The following is a 26,053-nucleotide window of genomic DNA, read 5'->3' as shown; positions in this document are numbered from 1 at the left end:
CTAAAAACAGGAAATGAGAATGAGCAGACCTACCCAAAATTTGACATTAGATTGTACAGCAAACTCAGATTTGTATACCTACCTAACGTTTTTATAAATTTTGGGGGTGGATAAACACTCCAAACAGCCTACCCAACCATTCGGAGGCGTCCGCATGGTCCTAAAGCACACCAAAGCCTAGTTTTGTATCACATTCCAATGATAAAACGGGGGTGGACAAAAATGCAATTTCAGAATGTGGGGGGAATATGCCCCCCCTCCTCAACATACAACAATTTCAACGATTTTGCTGAGTTACAGTTCATATACGGAAATCAGTCAATTGAAATAAACTAATTAGCCCCAAATCTATGAATTTCACATGACTGGGCAGAGGGGCAGCAATGGGAGGGCCTGGGAGGGCATAGGCCCACCCACTTAGGAGAGATGCCCACCCACCCAGGACAAGCCAATCAGAGTTTTTCCCCACAAAAGTGCTTTATTACAGACAGAAACACTCCTCAGTTTCATCAGCTGTCCGGGTGGCTGGTCTCAGATGATCCAGCAGGTGAAGAAGCCGGATGTGGAGGTCCTGGGCTGGCGTGGTTAAACGTGGTCTGCGGTTGTGAGGCCGGTTGGATGTATTGCCAAATTTTCTAAAACAGTGTTATGGTAGAGAAATTAACATTAAATTATCTGGCAACAGCTCTAGTTGACATTCCTGCAGTCAGCATGCCAGTTGCACACTCCTTCAAAACTTGAGACATCTGTGGTATTATGTTGTGACACAAAATTGCACATTTTACAGTGGCCTTTTATTGTCCCCAGCACAAAGTGTACATGTGTAACGATCATGCTGTTTAATCAGCTTCTTGATATACAACACCTGTCAGGTGAATGGATTATCTTGGCAAAGGAGAAATTATCACTAATAGGGACGTAAACTAAATTTGAGAGAAAAAATATTTTTTTGAGTATGGAATGTTTCTGTGACCTTTTATTTCAGCTAATGAAACATGGGACCAACACTTTAAATGTTGTGTTTATATTTTTGTTCAGTATATATATACAGTTGAAGTCGGAAGTTTACATTCACCTTAGCCAAATACATTTATATTCAGTTTTTCACAATTCCTGACATTTAATCCTAGTAAAAATTCCCTGTTTGAGGTCAGTTAGGATCACCACTTTATTTTAAGAATGTAAATTGTCAGAATAATAGTAGAGAGAATTTTTTATTTCAGCTTGTATTTCTTTCATCACATTCCCAGTGGGTCATACATACACTCAATTAGTATTTAGTAGTATTGCTTTTAATTTGTTTAACTTGGGTCAAAGTTTCAGGTAGCCTTCCACACGCTTCCCACAATAAGTTGGGTGAATTTTGGCCCATTCCTCTTGACAGAGCTGGTGTAACTGAGTCAGGTTTGCAGGCCTCCTTTCTCACACACACTTTCAGTTCTGCCCACAAATTTTCTATAGGATTGAGGTCAGGGCTTTGTGATGGCCATTCCAATACCTTGACTTTGTTGTCCTTAAGAAATTTTGCCAAAGGTTTGGAAGTATGCTTGGGGTCATTGTCCATTTGGAAGACCCATTTGCGACCAACCTTTAACTGCCTGACTGATGTCTTGAGATGTTGCTTCAATATATCCACATAATTTTCCTTGCCATCGACTTTTTGAAGTGCACCAGTACCTCCTGCAGCAAAGCACCCCCGCAACATGATGCTGCCACCCCCATGCTTAACGGTTGGGATGGTGTTCTTCGGCTTGCAAGCCTCCCCCTTTTTCCTCCAAACGTAACGATAGTAGGATAAAGTAGGATAAACTAGGATAGGATAAAGTAATCCTTCTAACCCCCCCCCCCCCCCCCCCCCCTTAAAAGAGTTAGATGCACTATTGTAAAGTGGTTGTTCCACTGGATATCATAAGGTGAATGCACCAATTTGTAAGTCGCTCTGGATAAGAGCGTCCGCTAAATGACTTAAATGTAAATGTAGTATTTATGGCCAAACAGTTCTATTTTTGTTTCATCAGACCAGAGGATACTTCTCCAAAAAGTACGATCTTTGTCCCCGTGTGAGGTTGCAAATCGTAGTCTGGCTTTTTTATGGAGGTTTTGGAGCAGTGGCTTCTTCCTTGCTGAGCGGCCTTTCGGGTTATGTCGATATAGGACTTGTTTTACTGTGGATATAGATAGTTTTGTACCTGTTTCCTCCAGCATCTTCACAAGGTCTTTTGCTGTTGTTCTGGGAATGATTTGCACTTTTTGCACCAAAGTACGTTCATCTCTAGGAGACAGAACGCGTCTCCTTCCTGAGCGGTATGATGGCTGCGTGGTCCCATGGTGTTTATACTTGCATACTATTGTTTGTACAGATGAATGTGGTACCTTCAGCTGTTTGGAAATTGCTCCCAAGGATGAACCAGACTTGTGGAGGTCTTCAATTTTTTTCTGAGGTCTTGGCTGATTTCGTTAGATTTTCCCATGATGTCAAGCAAAGAGGCACTGAGTTTGAAGGCCTTGAAATACATCCACAGGTACACCTCCAATTGACTCAAATGATGTCAATTAGCCTATCAGAAGCTTCTAAAGCCATGACATCCTTTTATGGAATTTTCCAAGCTGTTTAAAAGGCAGTCAACTTAGTGTATGTAAACTTCTGACCCACTGGAATTGTGATACAGTGAATTATAAGTGAAATAATCTGTTTGTAAACATTTGTTGGAAAAATTACTTGTGTCATGAACAAAGTAGATGTCCTAACCGACTTGCCAAAACTATAGATTGTTAACAAGAAATGTGTGGAGTGGTTGAAAAACGAGTTTTATTAATGACTCCAACCTAAGTGTATGTAAACTTCTGACTAAAACTGTGTTTATATATACAGTGCTGCTTGAAAGTCTTGGTTTCATCAGACCAGAGAATCTTGTTTCTCATGGTTTGAGAGTCCTTTAAGTGCCTTTTGGCAAATTCCAAGCAGGCTGTCATGTGTCTTATACTGAGGAGTGGCTTCTGTCTGGCCACTCTACCATAAAGGCCTGATTGGTGGAGTGCTGCAGAGATTGTTGTCCTTCTGCATGGTTCTCCCATCTCCACAGAGGAACTCTGGAGCACTGTCAGAGTGACCATTGTCTTCTTGGTCATCTCCCTGACCAAGGCCCTTCTCCCCCGATTGCTCAGTTTGGCCAAGCGGCCAGCTCTAGGAAGAGTCTTGGTGGTTCAAAACATCTTCCATTTAAGAAAGATGGAGTTCTTGGGGACCTTCAATGCTGCAGAATTTTTTTTGGTACCCTTCCCCAGATATGTGCCTCCACACAATCCTGTCTTGGAGCTCTCAGGACAATTCCTTCGACCTCATGGCTTGGTTTCTGTTCTGACATGCACTGTCACCTGAGGGACCTTATCTAGACAGGTGTGTGCCTTTCCAAATCATGTCTAATCAATTGAATTTACCACAGGTGGACTCCAATGAAGTTTTAGAAACATCTCAAGGATGATCAATGGAAACAGGATGCACCTGAACTCAATATCAAGTCTCATAGCAAAGGGTCTGAATATTTATGTAAATAAGTTAATTCTGTTTTCGCATACATTTCTAAAAACAAGTTTTTGCTTTGTCATTATGGGTTATTTTATGATGGTTGATTATGGGGTATGAATACTTTCCAAATGCACTTTATATTTTTGTACATATTCCTCTCTGCCCGGCTTGCTAGTATTATTTCCTAAAATCACCCGTGCTCTGCTATCCCACAGGATAGCCTGAAACATGGGACCAACACTTTACATGTTACCTTTATATTTGTGTTCATTATAGTTTACTCAACTTTGGCATACGTGTTGAGAACACTCAAGAATGCAGGCTATGTAAGCAGAACTTCCCTGCCCCAGAGTTGAGTAAACTACAAATTGTGTTGTTTAACATTTTTGAAAGGCTACCTTAGGTTGTGTACACAGTGTAGGTATAGTTTGCAACTGAAGGCCTAGGTCAAACAGTCAGGGTTATTGGTCACCACTACAGTGCCTTGCAAAAGTATTCATCCTGCCTTGCCTCCTGTTTTTCCTATTTTGTTGCATTACAACCTGTAAATTAAATTGATTTTTATTTGGATTTCATGTAATGGACATACACAAAATAGTCCAAAGTGGTGAAGTGAAATGAAAAAAATAACTTGTTTAAAACATTTCTTAACAAATCAAACGGAAAAGTTGTGAGTGCAAATGTAATCACTCCCTTTGCTATGAAGACCCTAAATAAGATCTGGTGCAACCAATTACCTTCAGAAGTCACATAATTAGTCAAATTAAGTCCACCTGTGTGCAATCTAAGTGTCACATGATCTGTCAAATGATCTTAGTATATATACACCTGTTCTGAAAGGCCCCAGAGTCTGCAACACCACCAAGCAAGGGGCACCACCAAGCAAGCAGCACCATGAAGACCAAGGAGCTCTCCAAATAGGTCAGGGACAAAGTTGTGGAGAAGTACAGATCAGGGTTGGGTTATGAAAACATATCAGAAACTTTGAACATGCCATAGAGTACCATTAAATCCATTAATAAAAATGGAAAGAATATGGCACCACAACAAACCTGCCAAGAGTGGGCCACCCACCAAAACTCACAGGCAAGGAGGGCATTAATCAGAGGCAACAAAGACACCCAAGATACCCTGAAAGAGCTGCAAAACTCCACAGAAGGAGATTGGAGTATCTGTCCATAGCACCACTTAAAGCTGTACACTCCACAGAGCTGGGATTTACAGAAGAGTGGCCAGAAAAAGCCATAGCTTAAAGAAAAAAATAAGCAAACATGTTTGGCATTTGCAAAAAGCCATGTGGAAGAACCCCCTAACATATGGAAGAAGGTACTATGTTCAGATGAGACTAAAATGTAGCTTTTTGGCCATCAAGGAAAACGCTATGTCTGGCGCAAACCCAACACCTCTCATCACCCTGAGAAAACCATCCCTACAGTGAAGCATGGTGGTGGCAGCATCATGCTGTGGGGATGTTTTTGTCGGCAGGGACTGGGAAACTGGTCAGAATTGAAGGAATGATGGATGGCGCTAAATACAGGGAAATTCTTGAGTGAAACCTATTTCAGTCTTCCAGAGATTTGAGACTGGGATGGAAGTTCACCTTCCAGCAGGACAATGACCCTAAGCATACTGCTAAAGAAACAGTTGAGTGGTTTAAGGGGAAAAATTTAAATGTCTTGGAATGGCCTAGTCAAAGCCCAGACCTCAATCCAGTGGTACGACTTTTGATTGCTGTACACTAGAGGAATCCATCTAAAAGGAGATGGAGCAGTTTTGCCTTGAAGAATGGGCAAAATCCCAGTGGCTAGATGTGCCAAGGGTATAGAGACACCCGAAGAGACGTGCAGCTGTAATTCCTGCAAAAGGTGTCTCTACAAATTATTGACTTTGGGGGGGGGGGGGGGGGGGGGGGGGGGGTAGTTATGCACACACGTTTTCAATGTTTTTATCTTATTTTGCATCTTCAAAGTGGTAGGCATGTTGTGTAAATCAAATGATACAACCCCCCCCAAAATCCGTTTTAATTCCAGGTTGTAAGGCAACAAATTAGGAAAAATGCCAAGGGGGTGAATACTTTCGCAAGCCACTATATCTGGATTTCTGCATAAATTGGTCATACAATTATATCTGATCTTCAACTAAGTCACAACAACAGACAAACCCAGTCTGCTTAAGCTAATAATACAATCATGTGTGTTTTCTTGTCTAAATTCAATACATCATTTAAACATTCAGTGTAGGTTGAAAAAAGTATGTGAACCCCTAGGCTAATGACTTCTCCAAAAGCTAATTGGAGTCAGGAGTCAGCTAACCTGGAGTACAATCATTGAGATGAGATTGGAGATGTTGGTTAGAGCTGCCCTGCCCATTAAAAAACACTCACAAAATTTGAGTTTGCTCTTCACAATAAGCATTGCCTGATGTGAACCAGAAGTACAGGTAATTCCAAAGGGTTCACATACTTTTTCTTGCCGCTGTGTGTATATATATATATGTGTGTGTGTTTTCAATATATTTACATATGAGAGGGACCAAGATTTCCTTCCTCCTTGGGATAAACTGACTGAAACATGTTCATTCATATTCTATACCACTGCATTGTGAAGAAACCTGTAGGCTACTATTTAACAGTAGTCATGTCATTCAGCCATCACAAACTATTGGCTGAGTGCACATCTCCGTGGGGTTTCAAAGTCTTAAAGGTCCAATGCAGCCATTTTTGTATCAATATCAAATTATTTCTGGGTAACAATTAAAGGTAGACTCTGCAAATGACATTACCATGAGCAGCACCACAGATATTGAGATTCCAGACTTTGCTCTCACACAGTCACACACAGTATCTGCGCATGGGTTCGCTTCGCACTGTTACAGCGTGGTAGCCAGGGGACCAAAACAGCTGAGAATTTACTAGTGATGTCACCACACAGGCCAAAACTCCATCCCACCAAAAACTTCCAACCTCATAGTATGGAAATATATATAAAGCACAGGTAAATCACGTTTTTTGACTGCACTGGGCCTTTAAATACCATCTTTCTGTTCTCAATCTATTTTGGAACTATTAGCCTTCCTTTTAAAAGCAGCCAGAGAGAAGAGGGAAGGAGAGAGTGAACGAAGGCTTTCTCCAGTCTTGAGATCCTGCATGTCCATTCTCCCTCAGTCTGCTTCGGCCAAGATAAGACTGGCATCAATTGAATAATGAAAAAGGTGGTTGACGCAGTGAGCCAAGGGAAATGACGTGTCAGTCATGCACTCTGACTGGTTTAATATTAAAGGAGAGTTAATATGATTCTGGACTATCAGCATGCTAATTCCACACACAGTACCTAAACCCACCTATGGTCAAATCATGCAGATATTGCAGATTTATAACAAAACCATGAGTACACTGTAAAGAGGGTTACTCTGAATTTGACAGTAGCTTACAGGCAGCTCGGTGGCAAATATCATTCTGTATTTCATATTACAGTACATCTATTGTAATGTAAACACAGTATCAAACCAAGTACTGTGTAATGATACACAGTACAATAGTGTAAAATATACTGTATTATACTGTAAAAAAGTAAATGCTACCGTAATCAGAATGAATGAATTAAGGAAATTAATTGAGGGGAGGGGCTTGCATTTCATAGTATTTTACTGTAATTACAAGGGATTGGTGGAAGCAGGTTGGCTGCTAGGTAAAGTGTTTACACATTACATTATGCATATTGGTGTTTTATATCACTTGCACTTCTAGAGGTCAAACTTCTTCGGGATCGGTGTCCCGTCCATGGGACGGTTAAGCTAACGTAGGCTAATGCGATTAGCATGAGGTTGTAAGTAACAAGAACACTGTCCAATTTACAGTAGCTATTACAGTGAAATAATACCATGCTATTGTTTGAGGAGAGTGCACAATTTTGAACATGACAAGTTATTAATAAACAAATTAGGCACATTTGGGCAGTCTTGATACAACATTTTGAACAGAAACGCAATGGTTCATTGGATTAGTCTAAAACCTTGCACATACACTGCTGCCATCTAGTGGCCAAAATCGAAATAATACTTGGGCTGGAATAATACACTGCTCCAAAAAATAAAGGGAACACTTAAACAACACAATGTAACTCCAAGTCAATCACACTTCTGTGAAATCAAACTGTCCACTTAGGAAGCAACACTGATTGACAATAAATTTCACATGCTGTTGTGCAAATGGAATAGACAAAAGGTGGAAATTATAGGCAATTAGCAAGACACCCCCCAATAAAGGACTGGTTCTGCAGGTGGTGACCACAGACCACTTCTCAGTTCCTATGCTTCCTGGCTGATGTTTTGGTCACTTTTGAATGCTGGCGGTGCTTTCACTCTAGTGGTAGCATGAAACGGAGTCTACAACCCACACAAGTGGCTCAGGTAGTGCAGCTCATCCAGGATGGCACATCAATGCGAGCTGTGGCAAGAAGGTTTGCTGTGTCTGTCAGCGTAGTGTCCAGAGCATGGAGGCGCTACCAGGAGACAGGCCAGTACATCAGGAGACGTGGAGGAGGCCGTAGGAGGGCAACAACCCAGCAGCAGGACCGCTACCTCCGCCTTTGTGCAAGGAGGGGCACTGCCAGAGCCCTGCAAAATGACCTCCAGCAGGCCACAAATGTGCATGTGTCAGCATATGGTCTCACAAGGGGTCTGAGGATCTCATCTCGGTACCTAATGGCAGTCAGGCTACCTCTGGCGAGCACATGGAGGGCTGTGCGCCCCCACAAAGAAATGCCACCCCACACCATGACTGACCCACCGCCAAACCGGTCATGCTGGAGGATGTTGCAGGCAGCAGAACGTTCTCCACGGCGTCTCCAGACTCTGTCACGTCTATCACATGTGCTCATGTGCTCAGTGTGAACCTGCTTTCATCTGTGAAGAGCACAGGGCGCCAGTGGCGAATTTTCCAATCTTGGTGTTCTCTGGCAAATGCCAAACGTCCTGCACGGTGTTGGGCTGTAAGCACAACCCCCACCTGTGGACGTCGGGCCCTCATACCACCCTCATGGAGTCTGTTTCTGACCGTTTGAGCAGACACATGCACATTTGTGGACTGCTTGAGGTCATTTTGCAGGGCTCTGGCAGTGCCCCTCCTTGCACAAAGGCGGAGGTAGCGGTCCTGCTGCTGGGTTGTTGCCCTCCTACGGCCTCCTCCACGTCTCCTGATGTACTGGCCTGTCTCCTGGTAGCGCCTCCATGCTCTGGACACTACGCTGACAGACACAGCAAACCTTCTTGCCACAGCTCGCATTGATGTGCCATCCTGGATGAGCTGCACTACCTGAGCCACTTGTGTGGGTTGTAGACTCCGTCTCATGCTACCACTAGAGTGAAAGCACCGCCAGCATTCAAAAGTGACCAAAACATCAGCCAGGAAGCATAGGAACTGAGAAGTGGTCTGTGGTCACCACCTGCAGAACCAGTCCTTTATTGGGGGGTGTCTTGCTAATTGCCTATAATTTCCACCTTTTGTCTATTCCATTTGCACAACAGCATGTGAAATTTATTGTCAATCAGTGTTGCTTCCTAAGTGGACAGTTTGATTTCACAGAAGTGTGATTGACTTGGAGTTACATTGTGTTGTTTAAGTGTTCCCTTTATTTTTTGGAGCAGTGTACATTATGGCCTTTCTCTTGCATTTAAAAAATGATGGTACAAAAAAATACAAAAGAACGGTTGTTTTTTTCTTTGTATTATCTTTTACCAGATCTATTGTGTTATATTTTCCTACATTCCTTTCACATTTCCACAAACTTCAACGTGTTTCCTTTCAAATGGTACCAAGAATATGCATATTCTCACTCCTGGGCCTGAGCTACAGGCAGTTAGATTTGGGTATGTCATTTAGGAAAAAATTTAATAAAAGGGGCAGCCCCTTAAGGGGTTTTAACAAAGGTTCCATACTGGCAGTGACTACAGGACAGCACAGACCTAAAGGACATGGCTAAATGCTCAACCATGGAAAATTATTTAGACTAGCTGTTCCTCCAATCTGCTCAATATACACATTGATGGGCGACTATAACACCATAGGAGTACAGCAATTCTAACTCACGGGTGCAACAAATATAACCTCTTACAAGGCATGCCTCAAAATGTGTTAATGAGCCACAAATAACAATACCATGCACCCACTAGTGGTCAAAAGAAGATACAGTACTGTATTCTCTGGGCTGGAATTACAGTACCAATTGAAATACAGCAATTCTTTAGCTGCATTTTCCCACAATGCATCACAATTTACACTATGCTGCAGTAAAACATTTCAGAGTATTAAAACTGTTGATAAAACCCCAAACTACTGTAGAATTTACAGTTTTCCATTACAGTGTAGGCTATTCTACTTATTATACCACATGCACATGTTTCATAAAGGATAGCGTTAAAGTAATATGTTTTTGTTGCTCCACTCTGCCTGAGACATATTTGAAAGTTGGGTGATGATCAAAGCTGAAGAGTGTCCATTTATATTCCCTTCATCCAGAGACATCACAGATCCATTCCTGAAATAGGCTGGGTGACAGCAGAAATGCTTTTATCAACAGCTGAAAGGCAGATAGGCCTATGTTTACTCCACCACGGCTGTTAAAACAGCCTCAATATAAATAATAACACTGGTTCTTTTGGCAGCATCTATTCAGTAGCCTCTGAGAGCATGCAGCATGTATATCAAAGCACATGTTTCTTGCCTGTCATGCTCTGTTTATTGCGTAACACAAAGAGGTATGTACTGGGTCGTTCCACCAATTCGGTGCCTTTTGAGTACTGTAACTTTGCCAATTTTTGGGGGGGGATTTCACCTCATTTTAACAATCTGTCAAAGAAAGCATATTCTCAACCTCATAAAAAACATGTTTTCCCATCTCAATAGGTTAAATTTAAAAAATACTAATTGAAGTGCCAAATAAAGTATCAGTGTTTACTGTAACAGGGTTGACGATTTAATCTTAAGCAGCCATAAATCCCCTTGTGACATGGGGAATGGAAGCTTGTTGTGTGCAACAGGAAGTGGCAATTGAATGCAAGCTTCACAAAAATATTAAAATTGTTAAAACATTTATCTATGGGTAACAGGGTTGACGTGTTATGCTAGCCCAGTTCAGTTTTCCACCACAAAACACCAGAAAATGGAGGGCCTCCTGAGAGGCAGAGTGGTCTAAGGAACAGCATTGCAGTGTTGCGGTGTCACTACAGCCTGGGGTTCACTCCCAGTGTCACAACCGGGAGTCCCATAGGGCACACTATTGGCTCAGCGTCGTCCGGGTTAGGAGAGGGTTTATATTCATTGTGGTCTATATTAAAGGTCACTTCATTTAATATAACAGGCTTTTGAAATTCAATATTGGTACACAATTTCTACTTAAAGTATCAAAGGGACTCAAAAGGCACTCATTTCGTGAAACGACCCGAACGATCAGTAATGCTTCAGCCCTCGTGAAATGAGGACCATTCTGTTCAACAAAACATCTTTCGCATCTTTGAAAATATTTGAATTCATATTTTGAACGCAGTTGTAAAAACAATGTCCCTATGATCTCTTTGCTCTTTGCTTTTAGAACACCTACTCATTCAAGGGTTTTTCTTTATTTTGACTATTTTCTACATTGTAGAATAACAGTGAAGACGGCAAAAGTATGAAATAACACCAAAAAAGTGCTCAACAAATCAAAATATATAGTTTATATTTGAGATTCTTCAAACAGCTACCCTTTGCCTTGATGACAGCTTTGCACATGCTTAGAATTCTCTCAACCAGCTTCACCTGGAATGCTTTTCCAACACTCCTGATGGAGAACCCACATATGCAGAGCACTTGTTGGCTGCTTTTCCTTCACTCTGCGGTTCGACATATCACAAATCATCTCAATTTGGTTGAGGTCGGGGGATTGTGGAGGCCAGGTCATCTGATTCAGCACTCCATCACTCTCTTTCTTGGTCAAATACACAGCCTGGAGGTGTGTTGGGTCATTGTCCTGTTGAAAAAAGGATAGTCCCACTAAGCCCAAACCAGATGGGATGGCATATCACTGCAGAATGCTGTGGTAGCCATGCTAGTTAAGTGTGCATGGAATTCTAAATAAATCACAGACAGTGTCACCAGCAAAGCACCCCCACACCATAACACCTCCTCCTCCATGCTTTACGGTGGGAAATACACATGCAGAGATCATCTGTTCACCCACACAGCGTCTCACAAAGACACGGCGGTTGGAACTAAAACTCAAATTTTGACTCCAGACCAAAGAACACATTTCCACCAGTCTAATGTCCATTGCTTGTGTTTCTTGGCCCAAGAAAGTCTCTCCTTATTATTGGTGTCCTTTAGTAGGGGTTTCTTTGCAGCAATTCGACCATGAAGGCCTGATTCACACAGTCTCCTCTGAACAGTTGATGTTGAGATGTGTCTGTTACTTTTGAACTCTGTGAAGCATTTATTTGGGCTGCAATTTCTGAGGCTGGTAACGCTAATGAACTTATCCTCTGCAGCAGAGGTAACGCTGGGTCTTCCATTCCTGTGGCGGTCCTCATGAGAGCCAGTTTCATCATAGCGCCTGATGGTTTTTGCGACTGCACTTGAATAAACTTTCAAAGTTCTTGACATTTTACGTATAGACTGACCTTCATGTCTTAAAGTAAGGATGGCCTGTCGTTTCTCTTTGCTTATTTGAGCTGTTCTTGCCATAATATTCACTTGGTCTTTTACCAAATAGGGCTTCTGTATACCACACCTACCTTGTCACAACACAACTGATTGTCTCAAACGCATTAAGAAGGAAAGAAATTCCACAAATTACTTTTAAGAAGGCACACCTGTTATTTTAAATGCATTCCAGGTGACTACCTCATGAAACTGGTTGAGAGAATGCCAATAGTGTGCAATGCTGTCATCAATGCAAAAGGTGGCTACTTTGAAGAATCTCAAATATAAAATAAATTTTGATTTGTTTAACACTTTTTTGGTTACTACGTGATTCCATATGTGTTATTTCATAGTTTTGATGTCTTCACTATTATTCTACAATGTAGAAAATAGTAAATATAAAGAAAAACCCTTCAATGAGTAGGTGTTCTAAAACTTTGGACCGGTAGTGTAGTAGAAAGTCCAAAGATCACATACATGTCACATAGCTGCCCCCTGCTGCTGAGTGGTATGTTTAACAACACACCAATGGCATGTCTGACATCCGGACATGTGGACTCCTGAGGAAAACAACCTTGTCCCTAATCCGTCACACCCATCCTGCACAGGATCTGGGGCTAGGGGTCTATTTCTGTGCCCCATATCACAATGATACCCACTACTCTACAACCATTATCCTTCACCGAGCCCCATCTCAAGCCTTGGGTCTGGAGATCAGGGGGAGGGAGTGTGTAACCATGAGGGTGGGGGTGGGTTTAACGGGGAACGTGGACAGGGTTTTGGGAGCTTATAACTCGCTTCATGTATGGATGATGTGAGTGGCAAAGAAATTAGGCTTGTGAGAGTCTCGGAGGCTTAAGAGCCACGGCCCCCTCCAACGTGTGTTTGCGTGTATTCTTCATTTCATACAAGTAGCTGCTATACTGCTATGCAAAGATACCTCTAGTTACTCTTTTATAATTGTCATAGAGTCTCTGTATCTAAGGCACCCAGAATATTTAACGGCAGTGTGTCTTTGACGTTGGTCTCTGAGCACAAAAAAACAACGACACACACACCGTAAACTCTGTCATGCTGAGTAAATCTTTGCCCAAGGTCAGTGGGTTACCGGGCAAGGAGGGTAATTGTGACACCCCTAATCTCTAGTGGGGCATTGACACATATGCACCCTCTAAAACCCCCCTCATTAGTGACACCTCTGGCTCCAGGGGCTATTAATAATCATGGCTCTCAGTCTCCTCTTCAGCCCACTGAAGGGTTTTGGGGTCTCGTGCCAGAAAATGGCTCACTCATTAATCTGATCTCAGTCACAAACACACACCTGTACAATCTCACATATATTTAACAAGTCGGTCTTTGGGCCCCCACTGGATGCAAGTTTTTAGTTTTTTACCCTAGCACTACACAGCTGATTCAAATAACCAACTCATCACCAAGCTTTGATTATTTGAGTCAGCTGTGTAATGAAAAGGCAAAAACCAAAACATGCACCCGGGGGGGCAGGACCGACTTTGGGAAACCCTGATTTAGCAGAAGCTCTTATCCAGAGCGATTTACAGGTGCAGTTAGGGTTAAGTGCCTTGCTCAAGGGCATATCAACAGATTTTTCACCTAGTTGGCAAAGGGATTCGAACCAGAAACCTTTTAGATTACTGGCCCAACACTCTTAATCACTAGGCTATCTGCTGTACATCACACATAACTTGTAAAAACAGCACATATTTTGAGTGGACTGTTCCCTGTTTACTGAGTCAGTGCTTTATCGTCATGACATGGTGACAAGACACAGAAACACCTCTGTTCCCCCATTGGTGGAGGGAGCGACTGATGATATACAGTATTTAGCTCTATGCAATTGTTTTGTCTTAACCAAAGTCATTTGGCACCAGCCCTCCGCTGAAGAGATTACAACACCATCATCGACATGTTGTACAAGGACCTGCCATAAGACAACGTTATGGTCAAATTTAGCTTGTAATGATGTTAAACCGGTGTGGGAAAACAATTTGATTTTCATAAAGTCATCAACGAATTTAGGGAATGTTTGTCTTCTTTTCAACAAACTTAAAGCCTAAATCCTATGACATGGTTGAAGATTTTGTTGGTTTAACTTTGAATTACCCTCTGTGCCCAGTCGGTAAGCATGGTATCAATCTCACCAAAACATAATACAGTAATACGCTAATGACAATACCATGCCCAACTGCACCTTATCATAAAAACTGATAAAGACAGTTGCATGGTTTACATTGGTGTTTATAGACTAAACAAGATATATGTCAAGCCTATTTTTAATTCAGAAATGCTTCTATATCCCCAGACCTGCAGGCTACTGGAGCAGAGGCTAATCAAGGACACCATCAAAACGGCTGCTCAGAAGGTCATCCATTCAAACTCATTGTACCTTGTAGATAGGGGCAGAAAGACAAGGGCAATGCAACAAAATCACAAGAGGTTGTCTTGGCCATACCTTGCACAATAGTTTGGAGGGCAATTAATACAGTCAAATGTGGCCTCCCGAGTGGCACAGCGGTCTGAGGCACGGCATCACTACAGCCTGGGTTCGATTATGCAGGCTGACCTGAGTGTTTTAATGAGTAACTCGTGGTTATGAACATGTATTATGATATGAGTGTTTTAATGGGTTACTCATGGTTATGAACATGTACTATGACATGAGTGACCAAAGAAAAAACATACCTGACAGTTCTTCTATGGAAGTGACACTTCACATTAATTATGCTATATAGCCTACATAGTTTATCTTCATGTAACAGTTTTAACACAATTTGAAATTGTGAGATTGGCATATTGGTTGTTGCCAAATAGTCAGGTTATGACTGCACCATTATTGATTAGACTTATTATTATTATTACTATTATTAGCTAGTAGACCTATATATAGACAATGATGTGGTGTTAAACATCGCCTCTGATAGGACCATCCATATTATATAGTAGCCTCGTCCAAATGACTCATTGTAAGTTCTATGATATACTAAAAAGCACCAAGCTAAAGGCTAGAGCTGCCGCTTTCAAGATGCGGTACACTTATTCCGGACGCTTATAAGAAATCCCAAAACCATCAAACAGGCAAAGCACCAATACAGAACTAAGATTGAATCTTACTACACCGGCTCTGACACTTGTCGGATGTGGCAGGGTTTGAAAAATATTACGGACTGCAAAAGGAAATCCAGCCGCGAGCTGCCCTGGCACTTGTCCGATGTAGCAGGGCTTGAAAAATATTACAGACTACAAAGGGAAACACAGCCGCGAGCTGCCCAGTGATGCTAGACTACCAGATGAGCGAAATGCCTTTTATCCTCGCTTCGAAGCAAGCAACAATGAAGCAAGCATGAGAGCACCAGCTGTTCCGGATGACTGTGTGATTACACTCTCCGTCACTGATGTGAGCAAGATTTGAAACAGATCAACATTCACAAAGCTGCGGGGCCAGACAGATTACCAGGACATGTACACAAAGAATGCGCGGACCAATTGGCAAGTGTCGTCACTTACATTTTCAACCTCTCTCTGACCAAGTCTGTAATACCAACATGTTTCAAACAGACCACCATAGTCCCTGTGCCCAAGAAAGTGAAAGTAACCTGCCTATATGATTACCGCCCCGTAGCACTCACGTCGGTAGCCATGAAGTGCTTTGAAAGGCTGGTCATGGCTCACATCAACACCATCATGCCGGTAACTATACACCCACTTCAATTCGCAATACTGCCTCAATAGATCCACAGATGATGCAATCTCAATCGCCCTACACACTGCCTTTTCCCACCTGGACAAAAGGAACACCTATGTGAGAATGCTGTTCATTGATTACAGCTCAGCGTTCAACACCATAGTTCCCACGAAGCTCATCACTAAGGTAAGAACCCCTGGGACTAAACACCTCCCTCTGCAACTGGATCCTGGACTTCCTGACGGGCCGCCCCCAGGTGGTAAGTGTAGGTAACAACACATCTTCCACGCTGATTCTCAATACGTGGGCCCCTCAGGGGTGCGTGCTTAGTCCCCTCCTGTTCACCCACGACTGTGTGGTCAAGCATGACTCCAACACCATCAAGTTTGCTGACGACAAAACAGTGGTAGGCCTGATCACCGACGATGAGACAGACAGCCTATAGGGAGGAGGTCAGAGACCTGGCAGTGTGGTGCCAGGACAACCTCTCCCTCAATGTGAGCAAGACAAAGGAGCTGACTGTGGACTATAGGAAAAGGAGGGGCAAACAGGATCCCATTAACATCGATGACTCTGAGGTGGAGCGGGTCGAGATTTTCAAGTTCCTTGGTGTCCACATCACCAACAAACTATCATGGTTCAAACACACCAAGACAGTCGTGAAGAGGTAAATGACAACGCCTATTCCCCCTCAGGAGACTGATAAGATTTGGCATGGGTCCTCAGATCCTCAAAGTTATTCTGCTGCACCATCTAGAGTGTCCTGACCGGTTGCATCACACCTGGTATGGCAACGGCCTGGCATCTGACCGTAAGGCTCTACAGAGGGTAGTGTGTACGGCCCAGTACATCACTGGGGCCAAGCTTCCTGACATCCAGGACCTATATACTAGGCGGTGTCAGAGGAAGGCCCAAAAAATTGTCAAAGACTCCAGTCACCCAAGTCATAAACTGTTCTCTCTGCTACCGCATGGAAAGCGATACCAGAGCTCCAAGTCTAGGACCAAAAGGCTCCTTAACATCTTCCACCCCCAAGCCATAAGACTGCTGAACAGTTAATCAAATGGCCACCTTTTGTTTTTACACTGCTGCTACTCACTGTTTATTATCTATGCATAGTCACTTTACAAATTACCTTGACTAACCTGTACCCCCACACATTGACTCCCTAGCCTCGTTATAGTTATGTAATTTTATTGTGTTACTTTTTGTATATATATACATACATATATATATTTTACTTTCGTTTATTTAGTAAATATTTATTTACTATTTCTCTATTTCTTGAACTGCATTGTTGGTTAAGGGCTTGTGAGTAAACATTTCACGGTTAAGGTCTACACCTGATGACAAATACAATTGGATTTGATTTGAATTAGTTTTGTGGCAGTTTCCGTTTTGTATTAAAATAGCATATATGCGTTAAGGACCTCTCTTCATGTACTTTTTTTTACCGTATGACCTCGTGCATATCAAACTCGAGTAAGTCAGCTCAGCTCTTCCTGGCAAACGCAAGTGGGTATCACAAACGGAAGCACATAGCTGAGCCGTTTTGTCACCCGCCGCCCGGTAAATCTGACTAGGCATTAGGCAGGCATTATGCGATGTCGCCTTATATATGAGGAGAGTGCGAATGATTGAAGGTGTCTAGCAGTTTAGGAATTAGTTTCTTACACGCCGCCAATGGTGACATCAGCGCATACCAGGGACGCATGCCAGGCTGGACGATTGACTGGACACCTTGGGTCGTCACTAGTTACCACAGCCACAAAGTCATAAACCCCCTATTTCTGCATTTCTCTTATTAAAATCTGATTTTAAACCTAACCCTGACCTCAACCCTAACCTCAACCACATTGATAACCTTATGCCAAACCCTGGCCTTAAATTAAGACCAAAAAGCTAATTTTAGTTTTCATACATTTTCCCCCAATATAGCCAATTTTGACTTTGTTGCTGTGGTAACTAGTGGAAACCGACACCATGTCCCGGGCTGGTAAGGGGTGCCACTTGAACAGCGGGAAACATGACCTCACTTCTGTTTTTAGAGGTACCAATACCAAGCGCGGCAGCTATATAAAAGATGATGGATCTCAGCCTCACTCAGAACAGAATTGACACTGACCACTGGAAGTTGAGCCACTGGACTACTTCTCACCACACAGACAGACTAGTTATGGGACTGAAAGGCGTTGAAAAGCTGGTAGGTTGTTTCTCGCGTGTGTCACTATGATTCACTCTGCATCAGTTAGGCACCTAATCGATGATTTCCCTGGGTTTGGGCTGTCTGGATGTTGTTACTGATAGTATCAGTCTCTGGTTGGTAGGCTTGTGACACTGAGGAGAGTGTCATTACATTCTGAGATAAGTTTGTGAAAGGTTTCTTTCTCGGCTAAAACGGGTATATAAGGCCGAATTGGAATCCAAGTAGTAGTCTCTCTTGACAGCCGTTAGTGCTGAGCAATTAACCGACATTTCAGTAATTTTTCGTTTCAGTTCGATTATTAGAATTCCATTTCGTTCTGTTCTTTTCTGCTAGCTCAATGCACACATTGCATATTTTTGTTGTTGAGATAAACTGTGCGATGTAGAAGAGAGTTGTAGTTTCCAACAGGCAACATTCAACATAGTGCAGAAAACATGGTAATTAAATACATGTTTTTATTTAACCTTTATTTAACTAGGCAAGTCAGTTAAGAACACATTCTTATTTACATATATAATCCATTGCACGCCTACTTGTCCAGTCTGTGTTTATTTTATGCCTGTAAAGGAGACAGAAGAATGCATGATCAAGAGCAGTTGATTCTCGAGGTATCTCTACCTGAAAATACAAGATCTCAGTGATTGATAGTTGGTATTCAGCAGTCATAGAAGTATGCCTTATTTACTTTGAAGAACTACTAAAATAATGATCTTATCACAAAGAGATGAGATGATGACTTGGAATGAAATAATAAAGTCTTCAAATAAAACACATTTAATATGGTGGTGTTTTGGAGGTTTAAAAAGGCTTCTGAAGTTGGTCATTTCCAATTCTCCCTCATGAAAAACATATCAACCCCTACAGAAATGTCCATTAATTATAATCCACATAATAATGCACATTTCCTGTTGCTGCAGGATTATTTTCACGCTGTAGCACACTGGCTCTAAATAAGATCCTACAATTAACCAAAAATGATGGTTTTCATTTGGTCCAAAATAATCCATCAGTTGGTCACCTAACAGGGTTCACTTTGATTAGTCTCTAAATGAGTTGGACACTGCTCTATTAGCAACATCCATAAGACAGAAACATCTCACAAAGGGAAGGCTTTTGTGTGAATGGCTACCTGACCTCCATTCTGCTTATTCCTCTCTTGGAATAGAAAGTAGTGCTTAGGAGGATAGTCATCTCATCTCCAATCTGTTTTCTCTCCCAGGTCACTGTTAAGGGGTGTGAGGGGAAGGGGGCAGGTGAGCACCTGTCAGGGGCGTTTTCAAAGAGTCTGTACGAGGCAGCCGTCAACCAGGAGAAACAGGATGCCCGGAGGTCATACAAAGACCTCATCCCAGAGGAGAATGAGAACAACACTCAGGAGGAGATCACAGTTGTCAATCTCAATGTGAGTTTTTATAGCACCTCATATGCTTTGTACTCAATTAAAAACACTGAACATTCTACTCACCTTCCAATGCTTGATTGCTTCCAAGCCATATCATCTGTTTAAAATGAACCTACTGTCTACCTTGTTCCTTTTCAGACAGACAAATCAGGCCGGGTGAAGTTAGAGACCGTGGATGACCTTTTCAACATCTTGAAACTGAGGAAGAGAAGGAGGGAGAGGAAGGTGCAGAACAAGAAAGAACCTGAGCCAGAGATCATTGTACGTCCCACCACTTCCTGCTCACAACCTCTCTCTCCCTCATGCTTAAAGTTCCTGACCATAATCAAGAAGAGGGAATTCAATACAAAAGGCCAACAATAGATTACATCAACTCAAACTACACTAAGCTAATGTAACAAGTCTCTTTTCGTTGTCACACAGCCCGACACAGTGGATGAAGACACGTTCCTGAAAGCAGCAATGGAGAATAAGTTGCTTGTGATTGAGAAGTACCTGTCAGGTGGAGGTGACCCCAACGTCAGTGATCATGTGAGTACTGCATCATGTCTCTCTTATGATGACACATGGACTGCCATCTCGGTCAGTCTTTTGACATGCCAGAAGCTACATTGATTGAGATACTAAATATTGAATTACAGGCAGCTGAGGGCCAATATAGCCCTAGTCTCTCAATGCCATAGGACACGTACAGGCAGCCGAGGGCCAAATTATCCCTAGTCTTACGATGGCATCGGGCACGTAACAGGCAGCTGAGGGCCAATATAGTCCTAGTCTCTCAATGCCATAGGACACGTACAGGCAGCCGAGTGCCAAATTATCCCTAGTCTTACGATGCCATCGGGCACGTAACAGGCAGCTGAGGGCCAATATAGTCCTAGTCTCTCAATGCCATCGGGCACGTAACAGGCAGCTGAGGGCCAATATAGTCCTAGTCTCTCAATGCCATAGGACACGTAACAGGCAGCCGAGGGCTAATATATCCCTAGTCTTACGATGCCATCGGACACGTAACAGGCAGCTGAGGGCCAATATAGTCCTAGTCTCTCAATGCCATAGGACACGTAACAGGCAGCCGAGGGCTAATATATCCCTAGTCTTACGATGCCATCGGGCACGTAACAGGCAGCTGAGGGCCAATATAGTCCTAGTCTCTCAATGCCATAGGACACGTAACAGGCAGCCGAGGGCTAATATATCCCTAGTCTTACGATGCCATCGGACACGTAACAGGCAGCCAAATGAATGTGCCAATTCTGTCTGCCCTCCCTCTCTTTTACAGTTCCTAAGGACAGCGCTACACAAAGCCTCATCTAAGGGCCATGTGGAGGCTGTGAAGAGACTGCTGGAGGCTGGGGCTTCTATTGAGAAGAAAGATAGAGTAAGTTCTCTCTCTCTCTGTTACACTCACTCAGTCACTCATCAGAGCTCTATTTGCATACATGGGAAATGGTTCGGAATGGATGGGAACTGTCATCATCCTAACTCTGTATGTCCCACTCCCTCCAGTTGGACGCCACAGCAGTACACTGGGCCTGCAGGGGAGGCAGCCTACCTACTCTGGAGCTGCTACTCAATGAAGGAGGGAGGTTCAACTCCAGAGACAAGGTACTTCACTGAGACAGAGAGCCCTTAAACTCCATTTGTGATGCCTAACATTAGAAACATATATATATACAGAGCAATGTAAAGAGTGTATATAACAGTATATGGATCCTTTGTGGTCTGACCCCCCCCCCCCCCCCTCTGGTTTCTTTCAGCTGCACAGTATGGGGATGCTTTGTGGTCTGACCCCCCCCCCCCCCCCCCCTCTGGTTTCTCTCAGCTGCACAGTATAGTGATGCTTTGTGGTCTGACTCCCCCCTCCCCTCTGGTTTCTCTCAGCTGCACAGTATAGGGATGCTTTGTGGTCTGACTCCCCCCTCCCCTCTGGTTTCTCTCAGCTGCACAGTATAGGGATGCTTTGTGGTCTGACCCCCCCCCCCCCCCCCCCTCTGGTTTCTCTCAGCTGCACAGTATAGGGATGCTTTGTGGTCTGACTTCCCCCTCTCTCTGGTTTCTCTCAGCTGCGCAGCACTCCTCTCCACGTGGCAGTGAGGACTGGACATTATGAATGTGCTGAGCACCTCATCCATTGTGGAGCAGACGTCAACGCTAAAGACAGAGTAAGACATTCAAACCTTAATATGACAAAATACAATCATCTCAGCACGGCTTCAGAATCCCACCATTGCACTTCTTGTAATATGGTTGTGTTGCTATTAACTATGTTTAACCAGGATGGAGACACACCCATGCACGATGCTGTGAGGATAAACCGATTCAAAATGATCAGGCTGCTGATGATGTATGGAGCCAGTCTTAAAACTAAGAACAGTGTAAGTACTCCCTAATCATCCAATTCTCATCTTTTCACATTCATTCAGTATATTCCAGTTGGTATGATTATTAGTGGCTATTGTATGAGCATAGCACCCCCTAGAGTGCATTTGAATATTGACGTTTGATACGGTAAGGTGATCTATTTTACAAATGCTTAGTTCATTTGAATGTTTGTGTTTTTTTCCCATGCAGGAAGGCAAGTCCCCTAGTGAGAATCTTCTGGCTTGGCAGAGTGGCGCTAAGAACATCCTGTGTAACGTCAACAATGACAAATCTGTCAAGTAGAGCAATGACTGAGGTCTTGGGGAAATCCACCCAATGACTGAGGTTTTGGGATAATCCACCCAATGACCGAGGTTTTGGGATAATCCACCCAATGACTGAGGTCTTGGGGAAATCCACCCAATGACTGAGGTCTTGGGGAAATCCACCCATTCATTCAGATGATCATTAATATGTGATACTGATTGATTTGTTGAATGCTGATATTGCTGGCCAATATTAGGGCTGTAGCTTCCATCCATTTTGATGTTGTGTTTAAGTTGTCAATTGAGATTCTGGGGAGATGTATGTAAGCGTTGGTTAATGAGCAAGACAAATGCAACGGCATGATACAAAGTGACCTGTTTACAGTATATTTAGTTTGAACATTCAAACGAGTTTTAACCAAAACTAGTTTCTGGTTACATTCACCTGTTTTAACACACCGACAGAAGTGATAACAGTGAGCTGGTAAGGAAAGTTGTTGTTGGTTAAGAGGATGTTTTGAACAGGAAATCGTTTGAGTAATATTTTTGATGTTTTTTAGAAGAGATTCTGGAATGCAAAGCGTCAAAAGACCTCACTGAGTTTTGTATGTATTGTAAAGTTCATCGGTATATTTCGCTTGTTATTTATTGTTCAAGTCAATAAACCAATCTTATGTTTTAAAATACTTTTTTTGTGATCCATTGTAAATTTGTTGTTGTTTGAGTCTCAGTAAATTAACAATGTAGCCTATAGCTTCAAAATATTAAACTGGGTGGTCCTTGCATTCATAGCGGCTCTCAGTAGCGACCCGTCAATCAGGGCATGTTGGGCAGAGCGCCACCTGTTTGGAGCCTGTCACGTATCCTACCTGACATATGCCGACCAAGGATCCATGTGCGTTGTTGACCAGAGCTCTCTGCCTGTCTGCCTGCTCCCTGCCTGCCCTGGTCTGTCTCTCCCATTATTGTACAGGTGCCCTCGACACTTTCTCTCTCCCCGGACCTTTGCTCGTCTACATCATACGTATACATCGCAGACTTTTTTTTGATCAGCGGTTGAACTATTTGATTAGTGACTTTTAGGGCATTTAACAAACATGATGCTGTTGTTCATTTTGCTGGTGTCTACCCTTGGCTTTTACAATGTTGGCGATACATTTAGAGCCCGTTGCGCTGTGAATGAGGAAATATATGATTGATTCTCCCTCAAGTTTTGTGAGAAACCCCACGCTTGCTCCGGAAATGCACATGAGAACTATGCACATTTCTCCCGAACAATATGGGAGAAATCGGACTCTTGCGCTTACATGTCAGGACTGTTCTCTTGGTACTTAAGCATGTCTCTGGACTTCACGCATCTCCTGAAATATGTGGCGTTAAAGACTCTGGTGACTATGGATTCTCGTTCAAGTGCTGTCTGTAACTCCAAATGTTGTAACCCTCAATCTAGATTTGCCATTATCTTGCTGCTTCTTTTGTCTGAAAATGTCCAGTCTAATCCAGGTCCTGACATTCTTACCCCTGCCCAATTAAGTAGTCAGAGTGGCCTGAAGTTTTTGCATATGAATGTAAGAAGTCTTCTGCCGAAGCTTGATTTTGTGAATATATGGATAAGAACTGCCGACCCGGATGTATTTATGCTTTCTGAAACCTGGCTTAAAAAATCTATTACAGACAAAAATATTGGCATAAATGGTTACAATGTGTTTTGTACAGATGGTAAATCTAAGGGTGGTGGTGTTGCTGTATACGTAAAAGACAAGTTCTCTGTGGTCATTCTGACTTCTGTTACTAAACCTAAGCAATTTGAATATCTGTCTTTGAACCTAAACCTTGGCTCATCTTTAAATATTGTTGTATCTTGCTGTTATAGACCTGCATCTGCTGCTGTTGGCTCTCTGGATTGTATTTTCAAATTGTTATAACAGAATGTCAATTCTGAGTTTGTCCTGATGGGTGATCTAAATCAGGACTGGCTAACATCTAGCTCTGATCAACTTAAAATTCTGTGCAATACCTACAATCTCACTCAGATTGTCAACAGTGTAACTAGGTTGAATATAAAATATCCTCTGAAATCCTCTTTGATTGATTTGATCTTAACCAATACTCCTCATTTGAATGCTTCTGGTATTTTTGCAAATGACATAAGTGATCACTGTGCTATTGCCTGTGTGAGAAATGGTAAAATTCCTAAGAAATCTCCACGTATTATTACGAAAAGAAACTGGAAGCGGCTTGATATTCAAGGTTTTTTACATGATGTATTTAGCATTGAATGGAATAGAATGGAATGAATCCCTGATGTTGAACTAGCCTTTTCTTACTTCCACAACACATTCCAGGATGTATGCAATAGGCCCCTTTAAAAAAATTCAGGAATAAGGGCAGAGAGAACCCTTTGTTTACTAAGGAACTTACAAAAATCATAAGGGAACGCAATGCTATGTGGGCTAAAGCAAGAGGGACTGGTTTGGTAGATGATTGGATGGCTTTTAAACGTCTTCGAAATATGGGTGTGGCTATGATCCGTAAATTGAAAGCAGACCACTACCTGAAATCTACTTCAAAAAATTTAAATAATCCATCCAAATTTTGGCAAGTAGTGAAAGGTTTGGAGTGCAGAAAAGATACACAGCTTCCTAAACAATTGTTGGTCGACACACAGATTGTAACTGAGAGAACCTCCATTCTGAAAGCCTTGAACCAGCATTTTTTAGATGCAGGCAGTTTATTTGAAAAGGTCAAAGGTATAATTGAGCCCCCTATAAATTTACCTGACACCCCTGTGCAGTCCTTCACCAGGTTCTCCTTTTTATCCTTCTCTGTTTCAGAAGTGTGTAAAGCCCTGAAAATAATTGATTTAAAAAAATCCCCTGGCCCTGATGAACTAGACCCCCGCCTTCTACACCTAGCCGCAGACATCATTGCTCCCCCTTAACATGTATTTTTAACCTTACGCTTGATGTTAAGGAAATCCCCAAGTTATGGAAATCTGCTTTTGTACTGCCTCTCCTGAAAGGTGGAGATCCCTCGCTACTTGACAACTATCGACCCATATCAAAATTGTCTGTACTGTCAAAGGTACTGGAGTCCTTAGTTAGTAGGCAGCTAAAGACCTACTTCCAAGAAAACAACATCTTAAATGGAATGCAATCAGGTTTTAGGTCTGGCCACAGCACTGTTTCAGCAACATTGAAGGTTTTAAATGACATCCACTGTGCTCTTGATAAGAAATTACATTGTGTGTCTGTTTCTATTGATTTGTCGAAGGCTTTTGACACCGTGGACCATGCTGTGTTAGTGCAAAGGTTAAAATGTTGTGGAATTACTGGTCATGCTCTAGATTGGTTTATAAATTACCTATCAAATCGTAAACAATGTGTAATGGCGGATGGTTGTAAATCTGAGTCCATAGAGGTGTGCTCAGGTGTTCCGCAAGGTTCTATTTTGGGCCCACTGTTGTTCATTTTGTATATCAACAACATTGGGGATCTTATTGAAACAGCGGATGTTCATTTGTATGCAGATGATACTGTTCTTTATTCAAGTGGTAGTAGTTTATCTTTAGCTTTTGAAAATGCCCAAAGACCATTTAACATCATACAACAGAATCTGTATGATTTAAAGCTGATTCTAAATTCGGGTAAAACAAAATGCATGGTATTTTCAAATGCCAGGCATGTTACAAATCATGTCATTGCTACATTGGCTGGACATACTATAGAGCAAGTTAAAGTGTACAAATATTTGGGTGTGTGGGTTGATGATAAGCTGAGCTTCACTGTGCATGTAGAGAACTTGATAAGGAAGCTCAAGCTGAAAATAGGATTTCATTACCGGCATAAGGCTTGTTTTTCTTTTGAGGCCAGGAAGGAGCTGGTACGATGTACATTACTGTCGGTTTTAGATTTTAGT

The 26,053-nt window shown here is 42.4% G+C and overlaps 1 protein-coding gene across 1 annotated transcript; it reads left to right on the top strand.

Moving 5' to 3' along the window:
- The first annotated feature begins 15,896 nt into the window (after nt 1-15,896).
- LOC120046030 (ankyrin repeat domain-containing protein 1-like) lies at nt 15,897-22,295 on the top strand. Its single transcript, XM_038990942.1, has 9 exons — nt 15,897-15,902; nt 19,323-19,505; nt 19,644-19,766; nt 19,929-20,036; nt 20,788-20,886; nt 21,015-21,113; nt 21,572-21,670; nt 21,785-21,883; nt 22,080-22,295. The coding sequence occupies exons 1-9, from the start codon at nt 15,897-15,899 to the stop codon at nt 22,170-22,172; spliced, it is 909 nt and encodes a 302-aa protein (XP_038846870.1). The 3' UTR covers nt 22,173-22,295.
- The last annotated feature ends 3,758 nt before the right edge of the window (nt 22,296-26,053 follow it).

The sequence above is a fragment of the Salvelinus namaycush genome, chromosome 4 (genome assembly GCF_016432855.1).
Source record: "Salvelinus namaycush isolate Seneca chromosome 4, SaNama_1.0, whole genome shotgun sequence".
Lineage (NCBI taxonomy): Eukaryota > Metazoa > Chordata > Actinopteri > Salmoniformes > Salmonidae > Salvelinus > Salvelinus namaycush.
This window is presented reverse-complemented; position numbering and strand designations above follow the sequence as displayed.

Coding starts and splice junctions, on each gene's coding strand:
- LOC120046030 (XM_038990942.1), top strand. Junction 19,506..19,643: donor TCACAGTTGTCAATCTCAAT/GTGAGTTTTTAT, acceptor GTTCCTTTTCAG/ACAGACAAATCAGGCCGGGT. Junction 21,884..22,079: donor GTCTTAAAACTAAGAACAGT/GTAAGTACTCCC, acceptor TTTCCCATGCAG/GAAGGCAAGTCCCCTAGTGA.